The 20,734-nt window shown below is 45.1% G+C and overlaps 2 protein-coding genes across 5 annotated transcripts in view; both read left to right on the top strand.

The window, feature by feature from the left end:
* Positions 1-9,430, top strand: part of LOC138741310 (discoidin, CUB and LCCL domain-containing protein 1) — a 139,524-nt gene extending 130,094 nt beyond the window's left edge. For both annotated transcript variants that reach the window (XM_069895168.1, XM_069895170.1), the window contains one exon: positions 8,575-9,430. In XM_069895168.1, the coding sequence (XP_069751269.1) occupies positions 8,575-8,852 (278 nt within the window). In that variant the 3' untranslated portion in view covers positions 8,853-9,430. The remainder of the gene's footprint in view (positions 1-8,574) is intronic.
* Positions 9,431-17,583: 8,153 nt separating this feature from the next.
* The window catches only part of taf12 (TAF12 RNA polymerase II, TATA box binding protein (TBP)-associated factor), a 41,889-nt gene continuing 38,738 nt past the window's right edge, over positions 17,584-20,734 (top strand). For all 3 annotated transcript variants that reach the window (XM_069895174.1, XM_069895172.1, XM_069895171.1), the window contains exon 1: positions 17,584-17,699. The gene's annotated coding sequence lies outside the window, so the exon portion shown is untranslated. The remainder of the gene's footprint in view (positions 17,700-20,734) is intronic.

Here is a 20,734-nt window from a genome sequence, read left to right as displayed (position 1 = left end):
TCGCGCAAACAGAGGAACTACTGACATGGTCTTTGCCCTCAGACAGCTCTAAGAAAAGTGCAGAGAACAAAACAAAGGACTCCACATCACCTTTGTTGACCTCACCAAAGCCTTTGACACCGTGAGCAGGAAAGGGCTTTGGCAAATACTAGAGCGCCTTGGATGCCCCCCCAAGTTCCTCAACATGGTTATCCAACTGCACGAAAACCAACAAGGTTGGGTCAGATACACCAATGAGCTCTCCGAACCCTTCTCCACTGATTGTTACCAGTACAACCTGACAAAACAGCATTCCCAGTTCCATAGTACAAAATGGTGCAAGCATACATACAGACAAGTATAGTACATATATTTAAAATAAATATTATTAATAAATAGTAGCGTCTCAGAAAGTTGTTTCAGTAGTTCACCAGACATTCAACAGTCTCACTGCCCGTGGGAAGAAGCTGTTCCTCAGCCTGGTTGTGTTGGCTCTGATATTCTTGTATCTCTTTCCCAGTGGTTGTAGCTGAAAATTGTTGTGTGCAGGGTGGTAGGGATTTTTACAAGCCTTCTTTAAACAATGATCCTGGTAAATAACATCAAGGGGAGGGGAGGGAGATTTCAGTGTTCCTCTCTGTCACTTTTACAGTCGCATGGATTGACCTCTGATCTGATGTTGATCAGCCACAGCACCAGACTGAGATGCAGATAGCCAGCCTGAAACATTGACCGTTCCCCACCCACTAAGCCCCACCAGCAACTCATTGTTTGTTCAAGATTCCAGCATCTGCCGTCTTGGTGTTTCTGAAGAGGGCCAAGAACTTCAAACTCCTGGGTGACAACATCTCCAAGGATCTGTACTGGAGCCTCCATATCAATGCAATCACGAAGAAGGCTCGCCCGTAGCTATACTTTGTGACGTATTTGAGGAGATTCGATATGTCACCAAAGACTTGAAAACTTCTACAGGTGTACCATGTAGAGCTTTTCTGGCTGATTGTATCACTGTCTGCTATGGAGGCGGCAACTCTCAGGACAAGAATAAACTCCAAAGGGTTATTAATTCAGCCTGAAACATCACAGCCACCAGTCTTCATTCCATCGTGGACATCTACAAGACGCGGTGTCTTAAGAAAGCAGCCGCTATCGTCAAGATCCCCCACCACCTAGGCCATGCCCCCTTCACTCTGCTGCCATCAGGAAAAAGGTACAGGAGCCTAAAGATAAGCACTCAGTGGCACAAGGACAGCTTCTTCCCCACTGCCATCAGATTCCTGAAAGATCACTGCCTTACTTTGACTTTTTATTTATTGTTGTACGGTGGTTTATATGAATGTTTGCACTGTGACGCTGCTTCAAAACAACAAATTTTGAGACTTGTTCATGACAATAAATTCTGATTCTAGTTCCTACAGACTGAGGTTCCGTAACACTTCTACAAGGCATAAGTCTGGAACTTACTTCCTCAAACACAAGTTGATAGTTTAAATCTGAGGGACAGTTTTATTAACTCAATTTGAGGGATAAAAGTCAAAGATCTTGTCATGGGTGAAGGACACTAATTGGTGGAAAAAGCACATGGCCTACAGCTCAATGTTGCAGATAGGATGGCAGCAGCGCCATCTAGTATTGGGGACAAGTAATTACAGCACATCGGAATTCCCTTCCTAACTAAGGTAGGATCAGGAACCAGAATTTATAGTCACAAATGTGTTACAAAATGTGTTGCTTTGCAGCAGCATCACAGCTGCAAAATTGCAGTAAATAATATTTTTAAATAAATAAATGCAAAAGAGGAGAAAAAGTGAGCTAGTGTCTGTGATTCATTGTCCAATCAGAAATCTGATGGCGGAGGGAAGAAGCTGTGCTTGCGCTGCTGGATGTTTGTCATCAGGTTCCTGTATCTCCTGGGTGGTGGAGGTCCTTGAGGATAAAGGCTGCTTTCTTAAGGCACACCTCTTGCAGATGCCCTTGATGGAGTGATGCCCGTGATGCCATGGGCTGAGTTCACAATTCTCTAGCTTTTTCCTGTCCCCTGCATTGGCATCTCCATACCAGACAGTGATGCAACCAATCAGAATGATCTCTACAGTACAACTGTTTTTAAAAAAATTGAAAGAGTTTTGGGTGACAAAATAAATCTTATCAAACTCCTAATGACATATAGTGGCTGGCAAACCTTCTTCAAGATTGCATCAACTTGAAGACCCCAGGATAGATTTTCAGAGATGTTGACACCCAAACATTTATCACCCTTTCCACCACTGACTGCTCAGAGGTCTGATTTGCGTTCTCCTGATTTCTCCTTCCTAAAGTCCACAATCAGTCCATTCATTTCGCAAACATTCAGTGCAAGGTTGTTGTTGTTGTGACACCACTCAATCAGCTGATCTATCTCACTCCTGCACGCTTCCTCATTGCCATCTGTAATTCTAACGATGACTGTGGGGTGATCGGCAAATTTGTAGATGGCATTTGAATTGTGTCTGGCCACATAGTCATGGATGAAGAACGAGTACAGCAGTGGGCTAAGCACGCATCCTTGAGGTGTGCCTGTGTTGATTGTCATTGAGGAGGAGACATTGTTTCTGATTCATACTGACTGGTCTTCCAATGAGGAAGTCAAGGATTCAGTTGCAGAGGGAAGTGAAGAGACACAGATTTAGAGGATTCTACAGGAGCTGACCAATACTGAGGGATGATGGTGTTGAAAGCTGAGCTTTCAAATGCTGTCCATGAAAAGTCACCTCAAGAATAGACCATTCAAATTTTTGCATTTTAATTTTAAATGTAGACAGACAGCACGGTAAAAGGCCCTTTTTGCCCATGAGCCCATGCTGTTCAATTGCACCCAAGAGGGAGGACACTGGAGCACCAGGAGGATGACACAGACATGGGTAGAACATACAAGTTCCTTACAGACAACGTCCCAAATGCTGTTGCTGTAAAGGTGTCACGCTAACTGCTGCATTAATCGTTCATCAGCCTCTTCATCCTGACCGCGACTCTTGGAACACCTTTTTCCCCCATAATCCATTATTCCTTTAATACTTGGAGCCTATCAATATCTGCTTGGAATGCAACTGATAACTAAGTTCAAGTTCATTGTCACATGTACCAAGATGTAGTGATAGAGATTGTTTTGCAAGCAGAGCAGTTGACTATCTCATATTTCTCTTTCTCTTTGGCTTGGCTTCGCGGACGAAGATTTATGGAGGGGTAATGTCCACGTCAGCTGCAGGCTCGTTTGTGGCTGACAAGTCCGATGCGGGACAGGCAGACACAGTGCAGCAGTTGCAAGGGAAAATTGGTTGGTTGGGGTTGGGTGTTGGGTTTTTCCTCCTTTGTCTTTTGTCAGTGAGGTGGGCTCTGCAGTCTTCTTCAAAGGAGGTTGCTGCCCGCCGAACTGTGAGGCGCCAAGATGCACGGTTTGAGGCGAGATCAGCCCACTGGCGGTGGTCAATGTGGCAGGCACCAAGAGATTTCTTTAGGCAGTCCTTGTACCTCTTCTTTGGTGCACCTCTGTCACGGTGGCCAGTGGAGAGCTCACCATATAACACGATCTTGGGAAGGCGATGGTCCTCCATTCTGGAGACATGACCTACCCAGCACAGTTGGATCTTCAGCAGCGTGGATTCGATGTGTCGGCCTCTGCCATCTCGAGTACTTCGATGTTAGGGATGAAGTCACTCCAATGAATGTTGAGGATGGAGCGGAGACAACGCTGGTGGAAGCGTTCTAGGAGCCGTAGGTGATGCCGGTAGAGGACCCATGATTCGGAGCCGAACAGGAGAGTATACACTAATCTTTATGAGGTTTTTCAGTTGGTTGTTTTTCCAGACGCTTTTGTGTAATCTTCCAAAGGCGCTATTTGCCTTGGCGAGTCTGTTGTCTATCTCGTTGTCAATCCTTGCATCCGATGAAATAGTACAACAAGTAAGACACGGGATAGAAGTGCAGGGTTACAGAGAGAGAAGAGTTGGTACCAAGCAAAGGCAGCATAATTTTATCATTTTGAGGTTCATTCTGGAGACCGACAACAGTGGGAAAGAAACTGTCCTTGAATTTGGGGGCAGGGGGTGTGATCTCTTGCTTGTGAATTTTCTACTTGATGGGAGGGTGGTGAAAAGCATTTGGGCATGGTGGTATGAGTCTTTCAATATGTTGGCTGCTTTTCCAAGGCACTTGGAATTGGAGATGTAGTCAGTGGGGAGGGGAGGGGGGTGTGATGGGCTGAGCCATGTTCATTATCCTCTGTAGTTTCTTGCAATGTCCCCTGACAGGATGCTTTTACTTGTGATCCTGTAGAATTAGATGCCATGCCAATTTTCCTCACTCATATGATGAAATAGAGGGATTGATGTGTTTCCTTGCCCATTGTGTTGACATGTCCACAGTCTTCTTGAATAAAGTATTCAATGATCTAATGTTGACTGAGTGAAGAAATGTCTCCATATTTCAGCCCCACTCACTGGAGACCCCTTGGTCTCGGAGAGCAAACCTCATTTACCTGTTTGCCCTCCAAAATTTAAATTGTATTATATTTATTTACACCTGATGCCAATAACATTTCAGGGTGAGGTAGATTTTAATGAAATGTGTAGGATTGACAGAGTGGATGCAAAGAGGATGTTTCCATGAAGGGAGAATCTAAAACCAGGGCACATCATTTCAGAATGAAGAGACACCATTTATGAAGAAGATAGGGAGGAATTTCCAGAGAGCTGTGGAGGCTTTCATTAAGTATATCCTGATACGGCCATTCTCAATGGGGGACAACAACACATTTAAGTAAAAGCCTTGTTTTCTTTTCACCTTATGGTTTTGGGAGGAGAGAAGATGGAAGAAACCAAGCAAACGACTGCTTCACAGGGAAGGTGACCCATAAATTTTGAGGAGTTTCCAAAGGGTCCAAAGTTGAAAAAAGGTTGAGAGTAGTCGTCCTGGAGTCATGGAAATTCACAATACAGAAACAGGCCCTTCAGCCCATTGTGTTCCTGCTACCTGAGTTGTCTACCCAATCTAGTTCCATTTGCCTGCTTTTGACCTATATCCCTCTGAACCCTTCTTATTCACTTACCTGTCAAAATTCCTTTTAAACATTACAATTGTACCCACCTTTACCACTTCCTCTGAAAAAGTTGCTCCTTGGGTTCCTTTTAAATATTTCCCACTTGTTTTAAATCTATGCCTTTTGGTTTTTGACTGCCTGCCCTGGGAAAAAATAATATGACAATTTACATATCTTTGTCCCTCATGATTTATATGCCCATACAAGTTCTCCCCTCAGTCTTCTACACTCCAGGGAGAAAGATCCCAGTCTGTCCAACCTCTCATTGTATTCAAGCCCACAAATCTCAACCACATGTTCCTGAATTCTTTCTCCCCCCCCCCCCTCTATGTCTCACGACTGCATCATCAGATCCAGTTCCAACAGCGTCATCAAGTTTGAAAATGACACAATAGTCGGCCTCATCAGCAACAAGGATGAATCTCACTACAGAGAAGAGGTGGAAAATCTTGTGATATGGTGCAAGAGTAACAACCTGAGTCTCAATGTGAACAAGATGAAGGAGAAGATTGTGGACTTCAGGAGGACCGGGAACGACCACCCTCCACTACACATCAACAACTCTATAGTAGAGAGAGTGGAGAGCACCATGTTTTTGGAGTTTACTTAACTAATGACCTATCATAGACACTCAACATCTCCTCACTTGTCAGGAAGGCACAACAACAACTACACTTCCTGAGAAGACTGAAGCAGGCAAGGCTTCCGGCCGCCATTATGTCAACCTTCTCCAGGAGGCTGCATCACAGTGTGGTATGGTTGCTGCAGAGAAATGGATTGGAGGTCAATGTACAGGACCATAAGACTGACAGAGAGGATCACTAGTGTCTCCTTTCCCCATTCACGTGATCTACTGGGATAATTGTCAAAAAAGAGGGTGCACAAAATCATTGAGGACCCCTTCCACCCTGAACTCAGCATCTTTTAGCTGCTCCCAACAGGGGAGGCTATGGAACAGCTTCTTGGAACATCAGAATCTGAATCAGAATTTATATTGTCATGAACAAGTAATGAAATTCGTTGTTTTGCAACAGCGTCACAGTGCAAACATTCAAATAAACCACTTTACAATAATAAATAAAAATAGTGCACAAAAAATCAAAGTAAGGCAGTGTCTTTGGTTCATTGATTATTCAGGAATCTGATGGCAGAAGGGAAGAAGCTGTCTCAGCACCCAATAGCCTGAATACATCTGATCTCGGAAGCTAAGCAGGCACAGGCCTGGTCAGTACTTGGAGAGGTTTCTGTGAGGAGCGCTGGACAAAGTGGCGACTCTGTTTGCCTTATGGTAGACAAAATTAAAGAACTTCATGTATGTTACATTCTAAAAGCAATATTATGTGACAATAATGGAACCTTTATCGTGCTGCTGAGTGTTTGTTGTTAGGCTCCCGTAACTTTTTCCTGATGGTAGCAGAGTGAAGAGGGCATGGCCTGGGTGGTTAGTGTCCTTGAGGATCGAGGCTGCTTTCTTAAGACACCACCTCTTGTAGATGTCCTCGATGGAGTGAAGTCTGGTACCCTTGATGTCACAGGCCAAGTTAAAACAACCCTCTGGAATTTTTTCTAATCCTGAGCATGCAGTGAGAATGACCAAAGGAGCTGCTCACACTAACCATCTAAGGCTCTCATATTTACAAAATAATATTTATTTGTGTACATGTATATTTTTCCTGCATATGTATGTCTGTGTGTCATGTACAGTTGTTGTGTTTCTGCATGTTTTGCACCAAAGACCAGAGAACAGTTTCGTTGGGTTGTACTTGTACAATCAGATGACAATAAACTTGACTTGAGAGCTTAATTATACCTTCCCTGTAACTGGGAAACCAGAACGGCACATAATACTCCAAGTGTGGTTTCACCAATGTCCTGTACAGTTGTAACACAACATCGCCACTCCAGGAATGAGTTATTGACTCCTTTTTAGACTAATGGAATGAATGTTTATGGAGAACAGGCAGAAAAACAGGGCGAGGCCAGATCAGCCTCGTCCTTTTCTATTGGTAGGGCATACTCTTCTGGCCCTCAAGCCCATGCTGCTCAAATACCCTAATTAACCTACAACTCCTGTATGTTTTAAAGGGTGGGAGAAAACCGGTGCACCCGGAGGAAAACCATGCAGACATGGGGAGAACAGGAAGCTCTTGGTTAAAAATAGATGGGTTGAGGGTACAGCAAGTGCAGTATAATCATTTACAATGCACATTGTCCCATGACTGTGGTGGTATGGAGAGAGTTGCCCACCTCTTTGGAGGATGCAGATTTGCCTAGGGGGTCTGGAGAAGGATGCAAGAGTCAAGCAGCAGAGGACTCTGATTTACAGGATGTTCCTTGGGTGCCCTCAGAGTCAGACATCCAGAACTGCTAGAAAACTATCAACTCAGTGAAAGGCAGCCTTTGGTCTGTCCGAAACCTATTAGTCTTAGTGCACGGAGATGTCAGTACAGGAATCCTGCTGACTGGCACATTCCAGGCTGCAGGAGTATGTGCTGAGAGTTGCACTGAGGCTTGGTGCAGCCAACACGAGAGGGCTGTGGGGAAGGACTACAGTCTAAAGTCCTCCCATTGAGGGGAAGTCTCTCATACTACAGAGAGGTAACGACAAGGTGAAAATAGAGTAAATAGAAATGAATGTAAAAATGTAGTGATGGAAACATATGGATACAATGGTGGGAAGTGACTTTGAATGGTTTCATTTTATAAATAAATTATTGTGAATAAAGTCTATTTTTGGTTAAAAATATGGCAACATTGGGGAAGAAGATTTGAGTGACAAGAGATGAGGAAAGAAGTACGAAGTGATCTGATTGTCCTTCTGTGTACATGAATCCTCAGCAGTGAAAGTAAAAACACAGTGCTGGAGAAACTCAGCAGGTCAAACAGTGCCTGGTGCCTGCCTGCATTTTGCTCATACCTTGAAGAGCTCAAGCCCGAAACGTAGGTTATGTATCTTTATCTTTGCTATATACACTGCTGAGTTTCTCCAGCATTATGTTTTTACTTCATCTATAGTATCTGCAGACTTTTGTGTTTTACCTTAGTCTATAACGATGTATCGCAGCCAGTGGTCATTACAATTTGTATCTGAGTAATTCTCAAAATGACATGGTGCATATGGGTATAAGGTATAAGGTGAAAGATGTAACCAATCTGAAGCATCATTCAGAAAGACTATGTCCTGTGTTTCTGATACTATTTTTTTTTATTTAAATTTAGACATACAGCACAGTAACAGGCCACCTTTGCCCACAAGACCATGCTGCCCAATTTACACCCAATTAACCTACAACCCCTGGTACTTTTTGAATGGTAGGACGAAACCGGAGCCCCCAGGAAAAACCCATGCAGACATGGGGAGAATGTACAAACTCCTTACAGACAACACAGGATTTGAACCCCAGTCCCGATCACTGGTGCTGTAAAAACATTGCGTTAATCACTACACCATACGTACTGCCCAGATGTTTCTTACTGTACATGTTTAACGAATAACTGACTTTGCCCCATTCTTCCATTAGAGTACGCAGAACCTGACATTATCCAAGGTGGCATCACAGCCCAAAAGGCGTCATCAACGTTCAAACCTCCGATCGATGATGGTTACACCATACCACTTGTCGTGAATCACTATGATGTTCCATTTTTGGGGAAGAACCATGAATATGCTGAACCATTTCCAAACCAAGAACCAGAATACGCAACGCCATTTGTTGAACTGAGTGCGGAGTCAGAAACATCCACAAAGAAAAATGTTTGCATCGTAAAAGTTATCCCATCTGTGCAAGAAGCACTCTAGAGGCCTAAGTACATCATGTGCGTTGCAACGCCCACTCAGCTGTAAGGCTGATCTTTGCCACGCACTAAATTATCATGCAGGTGGGAAAGAAGCAGCACAGCCTAAAGCAGGCAACAGGAAAGATTGTTGTCAATGCCTGGTGGCTCTGTGATGCAGGTTTACCATTCAGCACTATGACTTGTGGACAAGAAGCATGTGTCGGTTTTAAAACCTGCATCATATTTCTCAATAACGAAGAAAGTTGAAAATACAGCACTATTTATGTCATCAGTTTTAAATTACATGAATTGAGAGGAAAAATTGTCTCTGGGAGTAGACCCAAGCAAGAAGGCTGCATAATTACATTCAAACCACTGTGAAAGTATTGAACTCTCCAAATACAAAATGCTGTCTCCAACAAGGGAAGATTTAATGTATTTTTAAAATATTAAAAAATTATATCAAAACACCATAAAATAGGATGGTTATATTGCATTAATATACTATCCATCTTTGTTACAGAATATTTTTTGCTACAGACAATTGCTGGTTTACTTGATAGGTAAATACATTTGTATTAATAAAATGTGATATCTAGGTTTCTGTTTCAATCTTTCTTATGCTCAAAATAATGGGATTTGGAACCCTCTAAGCCTGAATGTTTAATCTCAGAAGAACCAAGGAATAGAAGCAGGAGTGGTATACATGTCCACTTTCCCACCTGATCTCCATATTCATTGATCATTTATTATTAGCCTTGAATATATTGTTTGACTGAGATTTCACACCTCAAGGATGGAAAATTTGAAATATATACAGCTCTCTGAATCATTAAATCTCTTGTAGACATTTCACATTTCCTAATTCCACAGGGCAGCACTTGAATTGGATTCATGCAGAAACTTTGTAAAGGAATCGTCAAATCCAATCCCATAATCGTTCCTTGTCACCTTGCAGTTCCCTATCCAGTTCCCTGTCTAAAATCTTAATCTGTGATTGTTACTCCGTGGTTCCAAATTCTCCAATGTGTGGAAGAGGCCAATCAAGTCTAGAGCAGTAACACCGACTGAACATGTCCACCCTGGATGCTGCCTAACCCGTTGAGTTCCTCTAGACATCCCCACACACCCCCTTGCTTCCCCTGTGGACTCTCCATTCCCTGTCTCCTTTCGCACAGACATATTAAATTCTACCTAGTCCTTTATTACATCCAATTAACACCTTTTGTTGGTCTGGATTCCTCCCCCATTGTTTGAATTCTGAGACTTTCTGATATATCCTTCTGTCTTTTCTGAGTTTTTCCTTGCAGAATGTCTCAGGCCAGAAATATCAATAATATATCTTTGTCTCCTATAGATGCCGAAAGTTCCTCCAGCATTTTGATGTTTTTACTACAATCACAGTGTCTGCAGCCTATCACGTTTCTCTGAGTTCCTCCAGTGGCTCGTTTGTTCAATGTTTCTATGGTGACTGGAAAAGAATAGCAATGTGTTGAATGACAAGATTAGCAATAGTTAATATTGATGTGCAGGCTTTGGAACATGTTTACATTGCCTAGTATGGCTGCCTTCATGTCCTTTCTGCATTTTGAGAAAGGTAGGAAAGTTCAGTCCTTGACAGAATGTTTCATGTTTGACTTCCATTGCTGGGGTCACAGCTAAGACTTCAGTTGAGTATTTTAGAGGTCAAAAGGGTGACCACATCTTGATTCACAACCTGCTCAGAGCTGTCCATGAATTACATGGAAGATCTAGCCCTGATATTCGTTCTTTTTGCTGGTAATCTGCTCACTGTTTTTGTTTCATTGAGGCTTTTGTGGTTTTTCAATAGTAAATGAGCTACATTATTGAAGTTATCCATGCTCGTTTCTTTGATGTTCCAGCACAGAAACAGGCCCCTTCTAATCCATGCCAAATTATTTTTCTGCCTAGTCCATAGCCAGTCCATAGCCCTCCATACTTCTCCCATCATGTACCTGTCCAAATTCTTCTCAAATGTTTAAATTAAGTCCACATTCACCACTTCACCTGGCAGCTCATTCTACACTCCCACCATTCTCTGTGAAGAAGTTTCTCCTAAACTTTTCCCCTTTCACCCTTAACCCATGTCCTCTGGTTTGTATCTCACCTCCCTTCAATGGAAAAAGCCTATCTACATTTACTCTGTCTATACCCCTCATCATTTTAAATACCTCTGTCAAATCTCCTCTCATTCTTCTATGCTCCAGGGAATAAAGTCCTAACCTGTTTAACCTTTTCCTGTAACTCCTGAAGTGTTAATTTGTTGTTCATTGCCCTGATGTCGCACTCCCAGATCGAATTTACCTTTGCCCCCATCCAGCTTGAAAGTAATATCTGCTCCATTTGCATGCAATAACACAGTCCACTTGTCCTGATCAACTGTTCATGCTTGGCTGTTCAGTGTCTATTGGTTTAAAATCTTCCTGCACTCCCATGCCGACGAAGAGTGCATCACTGAGAGCAGTTTCTGCTATAGTGTGTTCTAGTGGGCCCACTTTCACTTCTGTTTTGTTTCCCTTTGGAAAAGCGTTGCTTTGCATAGTGATTCTGCTCTTTGCACTTATTACAGACTTTTTCATGGGCTGAGCATTTTTTTTGATGCATGTTGAGTACCACTCCATTTGCAATTGAATGTCTCTTTATCTTTTTGTTGTTTCTTTTGTCTCATTTACTGTTTGTGTGTGGACACACACTGTGGCTATGGCTAAGCCTTCATCTTCACTGGTGTTTGCACTCTCTCCAACCCTTTTTGCGTGCTGTAGAGCTATTTCACTGACGTGACACATCTTCATAGCTCCAGTCAAGGTATGTCCTGTGTCTTGTAGCAACCTCTCTCACTTTCTTTTTGTGATATTTTATTTATCATTTTAAATAGAAAACATCAAGAGAATCTTATCACTAATTGCAAACATAATTTGATCACAAATTAATGAATCTTGCAGCAATCCAAACCTGCATGTTCTTGCTTTTAGTTTTAAGTTTGTTAAGAAAGTATCAAAGTTCTCTGCCTCCAGCTGCATGCACGCGTGAAACAGGTATCTCTAGAACATCTCATTTTGCTTCGGTGAATGATGTTCATCAAACATCTCAATAATCTTGTCAAACTTGCCCGTCTTCTGCCTTGGCAAAAACAAATGTGTTGAAAACCTCTAGTCCTTGAAGTCCCGCAGTAGCAGTGCAATCTTCCGCGCATCTGGTTTGCTATCGAGTCCAATGACTTACAGATACAGTGGGAACAATTGTTTGAACAACTGCCATTTGTGTTTGATGTTCCCAGTCCAATTCACAGCATCATTTCTCAATTCCCCACCTGAGGATTTGGTCATTCTTGATTTTACCCTGCTGCTGCATGTTGAACATGAAAGCAACAGCCCGTTGGTCCGTCAGCAAAGTAAATCATTTCCCAGCCAGGTAGTGGTGCCAGTGGCGCACCGCCTCAATGATTGCCTGTGCCTCCTTCTCGACCGAGGAATGCCATGTCTCAGGGCCATGGAGGGTATGGGGAATAAAAGGCTACTTGCCTGCCTGTCTGGTTTAGTGTGGTGGCTAGCTCTCCACCTGAAAAGGGATGGATTCGTCATGGCATTATGGCCTTTGTGATGTCCTCTCAGATCTGTTGAAAAGCAGTCTGGGACTCCGCCGATAATGGAAACGTTGTGAACCTAATGAGGGGGTGAGCCTTATCAGCGTAGTTGGGCACCCATTGCGCATAGTAGGGGAAACAGCCCCAGTCACCTCTTCAGTGCTTTCAGGGTGTTCAGGACTGGGAGCTCCATTAGGGGCCACATGTGACACCAAATGCCACAACGCATCCTAGGAGAGCCAGGCGATTGGTATTAAAGACACACTTGTCTTTAATGTATGCAAGATTGAGGGATCTGGCAGTCCTCAGAAATTAGGCTAGGATAGTGTCGTGGTCCTTCTGATGGTGACACTATCGAGGTAGGGGAAGGTCGGTGCCAGATTGTGCTCCTCCACCATCCTGTCCGTCACCCTCTGAAACGCTGAGACATCGTTGGTAATACCAAAGGGAACCCGGAGAAAATGAAAACGTTTTCTGTCAGCCTCAAAACCTGTATAAATTTAGTCACTGGGGCGGAGGGAAAACTGGTGATAGGCCGACTTAAGGTCAATGGTTGAGAATACACGATATTGCGTGACTTTGTTGACCATGTCGGCTATCCGGGTAAGGGGGTAAATGTCGAGTTGGGTGAAGCTCATTGTAGTCAATGACCAGTCATGGCTTGCTCCCACCTCTGACCACCAGGACCTGGGCTCTCCAGGGGCTGGTACTCGGGGCGATGATCCCCTCCACCAGGAGTTGCTGAACCTCAGCCTGGATAAACACCATGTCCTCAGCACTGTAGCACCTGCTCTTGGTAGCAATGGGTCGACAATCCAGGGTGAGGTTCATGAATAGCGACAGAGGGGATACTCGAAGGATGGTGAGGCTGCAAGCCGGAGCTGGGGGAGGGGTTGGCGAGCTGTATGTAGGTTGCTCACTGTGAAGGGTGGTTCGGAGCCTCCAAACGCCATCATCACACTCTTGAACTGGCTTTGGAAGTCCAAGCCCAAGAGGATCAGAACACAGAGTTGGGGCATATCAAGTAGCGAGAAATTATCGTAACACTCATCCCCCTCCGTCAGAGATGCAACACAATACCCCCCGATGTCAGTTTGGTGGTCTTTGGCTGCCAGTAATATCGAGCTGCTCATCGGCCAAACAGGGGGAGAGAGTCTGCAGGCAACGTCCAGGTGAATACAACTCTCCTTGCTGCTGCTGTCAAGCAGCCAGTTCATTTTATGTCCATTCACCTCGATCTGCATCATTTAGTGGGCAATCGGATGAGGGCTAGTTTGATTCAGCATTACAGATGCCAGGATCGGTGTGTCATTTTTATCGTCGGCGTGGAGGTCCAATGCACAAGATGACGACCTCCATGTTGACTACGCGGTCATGGCTGCCGAGATCGGGGAAGAAGGCGGAAGAGGTGTCAGTAGAGCGGGCTACACCTACGCAGAGCATGCAGAAGGCGGGTGCTATGGTGGGTAAGATGGCGCCCCTCTCTGCTCACACGCGGACTGTATCGGAACTAGGGGGGGCATCTGCCCATCGGCCATACACACTGCACTGCTTCGAGTGGAAGTCTTTGCACTGCTTCGAGTGGAAGTCTTTGCACTGCTTCGAGTGGAAGTCTTTGCACTGCTTCGAGTGGAAGTCTTTGCACTGCTTCGAGTGGAAGTCTTTGCACTGCTTCGAGTGGAAGTCTTTGCACTGCTTCGAGTGGAAGTCTTTGCACTGCTTCGAGTGGAAGTCTTTGCACTGCTTCGAGTGGAAGTCTTTGCACTGCTTCGAGTGGAAGTCTTTGCACTGCTTCGAGTGGAAGTCTTTGCACTGCTTCGAGTGGAAGTCTTTGCACTGCTTCGAGTGGAAGTCTTTGCACTGCTTCGAGTGGAAGTCTTTGCACTGCTTCGAGTGGAAGTCTTTGCACTGCTTCGAGTGGAAGTCTTTGCACTGCTTCGAGTGGAAGTCTTTGCACTGCTTCGAGTGGAAGTCTTTGCACTGCTTCGAGTGGAAGTCTTTGCACTGCTTCGAGTGGAAGTCTTTGCACTGCTTCGAGTGGAAGTCTTTGCACTGCTTCGAGTGGAAGTCTTTGCACTGCTTCGAGTGGAAGTCTTTGCACTGCTTCGAGTGGAAGTCTTTGCACTGCTTCGAGTGGAAGTCTTTGCACTGCTTCGAGTGGAAGTCTTTGCACTGCTTCGAGTGGAAGTCTTTGCACTGCTTCGAGTGGAAGTCTTTGCACTGCTTCGAGTGGAAGTCTTTGCACTGCTTCGAGTGGAAGTCTTTGCACTGCTTCGAGTGGAAGTCTTTGCACTGCTTCGAGTGGAAGTCTTTGCACTGCTTCGAGTGGAAGTCTTTGCACTGCTTCGAGTGGAAGTCTTTGCACTGCTTCGAGTGGAAGTCTTTGCACTGCTTCGAGTGGAAGTCTTTGCACTGCTTCGAGTGGAAGTCTTTGCACTGCTTCGAGTGGAAGTCTTTGCACTGCTTCGAGTGGAAGTCTTTGCACTGCTTCGAGTGGAAGTCTTTGCACTGCTTCGAGTGGAAGTCTTTGCACTGCTTCGAGTGGAAGTCTTTGCACTGCTTCGAGTGGAAGTCTTTGCACTGCTTCGAGTGGAAGTCTTTGCACTGCTTCGAGTGGAAGTCTTTGCACTGCTTCGAGTGGAAGTCTTTGCACTGCTTCGAGTGGAAGTCTTTGCACTGCTTCGAGTGGAAGTCTTTGCACTGCTTCGAGTGGAAGTCTTTGCACTGCTTCGAGTGGAAGTCTTTGCACTGCTTCGAGTGGAAGTCTTTGCACTGCTTCGAGTGGAAGTCTTTGCACTGCTTCGAGTGGAAGTCTTTGCACTGCTTCGAGTGGAAGTCTTTGCACTGCTTCGAGTGGAAGTCTTTGCACTGCTTCGAGTGGAAGTCTTTGCACTGCTTCGAGTGGAAGTCTTTGCACTGCTTCGAGTGGAAGTCTTAGCTTGACATACCTGCAGATAGTGTCCGCTCTTTCTGCAGTCTGAGCAATTTGCAGCCCTCGCAGGACAAGTCATCGTGGGTGCTTCGCCTGCCCACAGAAAAAGCACTTCGTGTGTTCGGTCACCACCGCTGCCATCGTCAAGTCACCTGACTCCGATGCCATCTCCCATGATGGCGGTATTTTTGGCGTGCAAATGGAGGGTCCATTTTTGCCCACAATCAATTCTGCGTTGTGCTGGGCCAAGTCTAGAGTCCTGATTGACTGTATGGGTCACTTCAGTGACAATTGGTCTTCTTCGAAAAGGCGCTGCCGAATGTAAACAGACCCCAATCCTGACACGCAGGTGTTCCGGACTAGGTCTTTGACACACTCGGCTACCAGTACAGGAGCTGTTGCACTACCCCGACAGTCTTTCCCCAGCACGAGAAGGGCACAAATGAATTATTCGGTTGACTCACCAGGTTGTTGCTTACGGGAAGCTAGGAGATAATGTGAATAGACATCATTGATCCTCAGTTTATAGAGGGCCTGAAGCTCATCCATTGCCTCGGCGTACGTGGCAAAGTCCTTGATTGTCTGGAACGCTCGCTGGCTGACTCTTGCTTGCAGCATCTTGAACTTCTTTTCATCAGAATCCACCAGGTTGGCAGCGGCCTCAAGGAACTTAACTAAAGCAGCTTATCCACTGCTCATCGAGTTCATACGTTCCTGGGATTTGGGGTCCACTTCCAGTCGATTGGGGTGCAGCAGTTTCTCCATTACCGGACAGATAATTTCTGTGTATTAAATTGTAGTGAACTACCAGTAACCACAGAGACAAGCTGAGGGAACGATACACTGAAGAACCTTGCTGACCCGGATCCCAGGATAGGAATAGCGGCAAGGGAAAAGTGACTTGACTTTTATGGCCCAGGACCACAGGGGAGGAGTCATAGGGTATGAGTCATCCGTGGGCAAGCCAGCTCCATATATATAAAACCAACAATGATAACTATATACAATGGAGGAAACATATCACCACAACTGGTCAGCAAAGATCTCCATTACTTGGCCAGTGTGCAGTGAAGATTTCTGATGCTATCAGAAATGATAGAGCTGTAAATATGGAGAAAGGATGAACACCTGGGTGCTGGCAAATAACCTAAACAAGTTCTTTGAAATGATGAAAGGTTTTGATCACAGTGGATAGAAGAGAACCTTTCCATCTGTGGAGAAGAGGAAAATCTTGAGGCCACTTATACAAGGCCAATAAATCTGGTAAAGAATTGTTACTTTGAAAGGTGAGAATTTTGGGCATGGGAGGTTAAAAAAAAAATAGGAAGGAGAAGGCCACCCAGCAAAAGGAAAGGGTGAAGATAAGGTTTATGAGAAAGTAACCAGGACTGGCATGCTTGAATTGTAGAGCTGGAGAGCCTGAAAGTTTTATCACTGCAGGGGGGAGAGTGGGGGCGGGGGGGGGGAAAGTGTTGGGGGGGGGAGAGAGTGGGGGGGGGGGATGAATTATGGGGGCAGAGATAAGATAATAGTCATTACCTTCTGTATTGCGCGTCGAAAGAACCAAAGACTTGTTGATCCAAACCAAGGCTTTTATTAACTAAAAGACTGGAGCATATCACATGTAGGTCGACCAGTCCAGAATGACCTGGTCTGGCTAAGAGCAATCCTTTAAGACCTGCCAGTAGGTGTGGCTACGCTCTCAGCCAATCCTACACTACAATCTGCACATATACACATTGGTGATACGATCTGTACTATCAGATCCACCACCGAGGAGGATTTATAACTAGAGGGCAAGTAGTTGGGAGAGGGAAGGCTATGAGAAGCTCCTTGTTCACACAGGGAGTGACTGCAATGGGGAAGTGGGGGTGCAGGGCGACAGCTGGATGGATGGGGAGGGGAGTTAGAAGGGCCGGCTTGCTGGCATGAACAAGAGAGGCTGAAGGGCCTCCTTTCCTGCTGGGGAACGATATCTCTACCCTCCCCCCCCACCCCCCCCCCGCCCCCGCCCCCGCCCCACCACCACCACCACCACCACCACCACCACCTCCCAACACATACACAGACGTCGGGACGTGAACGTGTGGAGGGTGATACCGTTCAGGCGCAGAGTGGGCCTCTGCCACCCTCTTGCCCTGGCCTCGTCCTGCGGGGTGGGAGGGCGGCAATGGGCCGAGCGGCGGCGGGGACGGGGCGTGGCGAGCCGCCGGAGCCACTTCCGCTTCCGGCCGCGATGCTGGGCTTCGGCGCGCAGGCCTCAGGCTTTCGGCGGGCTGGACGTGGTGCCGCCGAGCGGCAGCACCGTCATGGGCGAGTAGCGGCTCCGCTGGGTAAGTGCGGCGGCTCCGCGGCGTGGCCGCGCCGGGGGTGATAGGTGCCGAGGCCCCGGGAGTGGGGCAGCCGTCCCGAGGGGGTGTGTGGGGGGGTGGGGGGGGGGGGAAGGCACGGCGCTGACAACCCCAGCCCGCCGCGCCAGTCCCCACCGCCCGCCTCATTCCCGCTCCCCGCATCACCTTCCCCGCCTCGGAATGCAGCCGCTGCCAAGCATCGCCCGGAACCCTTCAGCCCATCCACTTCCTTCAAGATGCTATCCTTTACAAGGACCAATCCCATTCCCTTCTCAAGGCCCCACGTGATTCTCTCTTCACCTCCCCTGCACCCAGTCATTCCTCTGCTTTTTAAAATGGTTTTCCCCCAATGTTTATGCACACTACCCCCTCCCTTGGTGTCATTCACTCTATTGAGCTGGCTGTGACCTCTGTACATCTGTAAAAACGCAATGCTACAGAAACTCAGCAGGTCAAAATAGTGTACTTTATAAAGCAAAGATCAAGAATCATAACCAACGTTTCGGGCTTGTGCCCTTCATCCAGTTGTGAGCAAAATGAAGACAGGCGCTGTGTACTTTATAGAGCAAAGATATATCACCAACGTTTCGGGCTTGAGCCCTCCATCAAGATGTAAGCAAATTGTAGGCAGAGTCGGTTCTTGGGAAAGATAGAGATACATAACCAATGTTTCAGGCATGAGCCCTTCGTCGGGGTATGAGCAAAAGATAGGCAGGCACCTGAATAAGATGGTGGTGGAGGAGCACCGGCAAGAAGTAATAGGTGGATAAGGGAGGGAGGACATACCAGCAAACAAGGGAAGAGAATGACTAAGTTTGCTTTTTTTCCATCCAAAATAACAAACCCATTTTCTTTATGGTTTTAATGCTGCAGCCAAAATCTCACGAATTATTCCAATGCATCTCTACAATAGTCTCATGCTACCATTGCTTGGGCCTAACTGATCTTTCTTTTCATTGTCCCTGTAAATTGTTTGGCTGCATGATTGTTTGAGATAACCTGTTCGACTGCTTGCAGAAGAACCCTTCTTACTGATACGACAAATAAACATTAACCTTACAAACTTAAACATCCTTTTCAGATTGCAGCCATTTTTTCCAAGATAGACATGGATCACTTGCAGAAGCTAGAGAAAAGATTTACCTGAGCAGTTTATCAGGATCAGGACTTGTACCTCTTAACTTTTTCCCTCTTGAGATGAAAGGTCATTGAGCTTTCTCCACAAATGCTGCCTGCCCTATCCATTATTTTACACTTTTATTTTTACTTATTTATCAAAAGAATTGACCGTCACAGAGAGATACTAGCATATATATACTGCAATGATGCAAGAACGTGGCTCATTGACATTTGACAATGATAACCTTGCCAGCATTGTACATATCTGTAAATAACTATTTAGCTGAAAATCTGAAACTTAAGCTGCATGTTGCTGATATAGAGGTTAGCAACAATCTGTGGAGGGGGTAAAAGAACTTAAACAAATATTCATGGGCAGCATGATTAGCACAATGCTGGCACAGTGCCTGCGCCATGGGTTTGAATATGGTGCAGTCTGAGGAATTCGTACATTCGCCCCATGTCTGCGTAGGTTTCCTCTGGATGTTCCGGTTTCCTCCCACCCTTCAAAACATCCTGGAGTTGAGGGTTAATTGGGGTATTTGGGTAGCACAGGCCATGGGCGGGAAGGGCCTGTTACCGTCCTGTACGTCTAAATTAAATATCCAATGTGTTGTTCTGATCAACCCCCAGTTTTGGGCTCACTCTCAGCAGGAACAATATATTTATCCAATCAAATGCTTTGTACTTATCACTTATGCTTGCAGGTCATCTCTTTTCTAAAGTAGTGTGTTCTGTTCTTGATGGATATAATTCAGTTCCAATAACAGCATTGTAAATCTTCTCTACGTATTTTGCATTAGTCCAAAAATTCCTTTGCAGAGGTTGGAGACTAGAACTATGGACAGTCCTCCAAATGTTTGAATACATTTGATTTCAGGGATCAGAGATGATGAAACGAGGCCTTCAATGTGTCAAATCTGCATTGCCTCTAGCCACCCATTCACACTAAGCTTGCATTTAATCCCTTTTTTTATTTTCACATTATCATCAACTGCTTCCAGACTTTACCATTCACCCATATACTGGGAGCAATTCTCCATGGCCATTTTAGCTATCAACCTAAATGTTGAAGGAAACTGGAGCATCCAGGGAAAACCTACAATGTTGTTGGAGAATGTGGAACTTCAACCCAGACACTGCCCAAGGTCGGGATTCAATCTGGATCTCTGAAACTGAGGCAACGATTCTACAATTTGCCCCACTGTGTACAGCACTCACACTATAAATTTCTATTCTAATTTATAGTGTGCAGTGCTGAGATATCATTACACATAGATCATTTAAAAGTGGGTGTTTCCAAAGCTTAGTAACTTATCAGCTGTTGATAATTATATAAATTCTTGGGCAATTAAAATGCCTGGATTGGAGGATGACAGGTATCTCAAAAATACTGTATTGTAGAGAAGACCGCGGAGGAAGACTTACTCTAATTTTTTTCCAGGATTTACTCTGGTCAACTTTGCACAATTTTTTTTTAATATCTAGGATGTTCAGTAGCAGAGAGTATTTTACTGGAGTGATAATCAAGAAGCATAGACAATTGTTCCTCAGCTAGCAATTCCCTTGCACCTGGTGAATATTTATTCCAAGTATTTAATTAACTGAATGTAAATTACTTCTGCTAAACATTAAAACTACTGGCTTTTCATTTTTAAGACATTCGCTAATGTCATTTCAAGAAGAAATGTCCATAGCATTTTAATGATTCTTAAAAAGCTTTTGAAATGTCTCTCATTCAATTTTTTTTTAGAAAAGATACACTGGCACATATAAGGTTCTGTGGACAAGGTTGAGATTCCCTGATGGTTTGTTGCCTGCCAGGTACCTGGATCAGAGATGTCATGGATCAGATCGAGTCTGCAGCGTGTGAATGTGAGCAGTCAGATGTCGTGGTC

The sequence above is a fragment of the Narcine bancroftii genome, chromosome 8 (genome assembly GCF_036971445.1).
Source record: "Narcine bancroftii isolate sNarBan1 chromosome 8, sNarBan1.hap1, whole genome shotgun sequence".
Lineage (NCBI taxonomy): Eukaryota > Metazoa > Chordata > Chondrichthyes > Torpediniformes > Narcinidae > Narcine > Narcine bancroftii.
The sequence above is the reverse complement of the archived record's forward strand: the minus strand, read 5'-3'. Positions and strand labels throughout refer to the sequence as shown.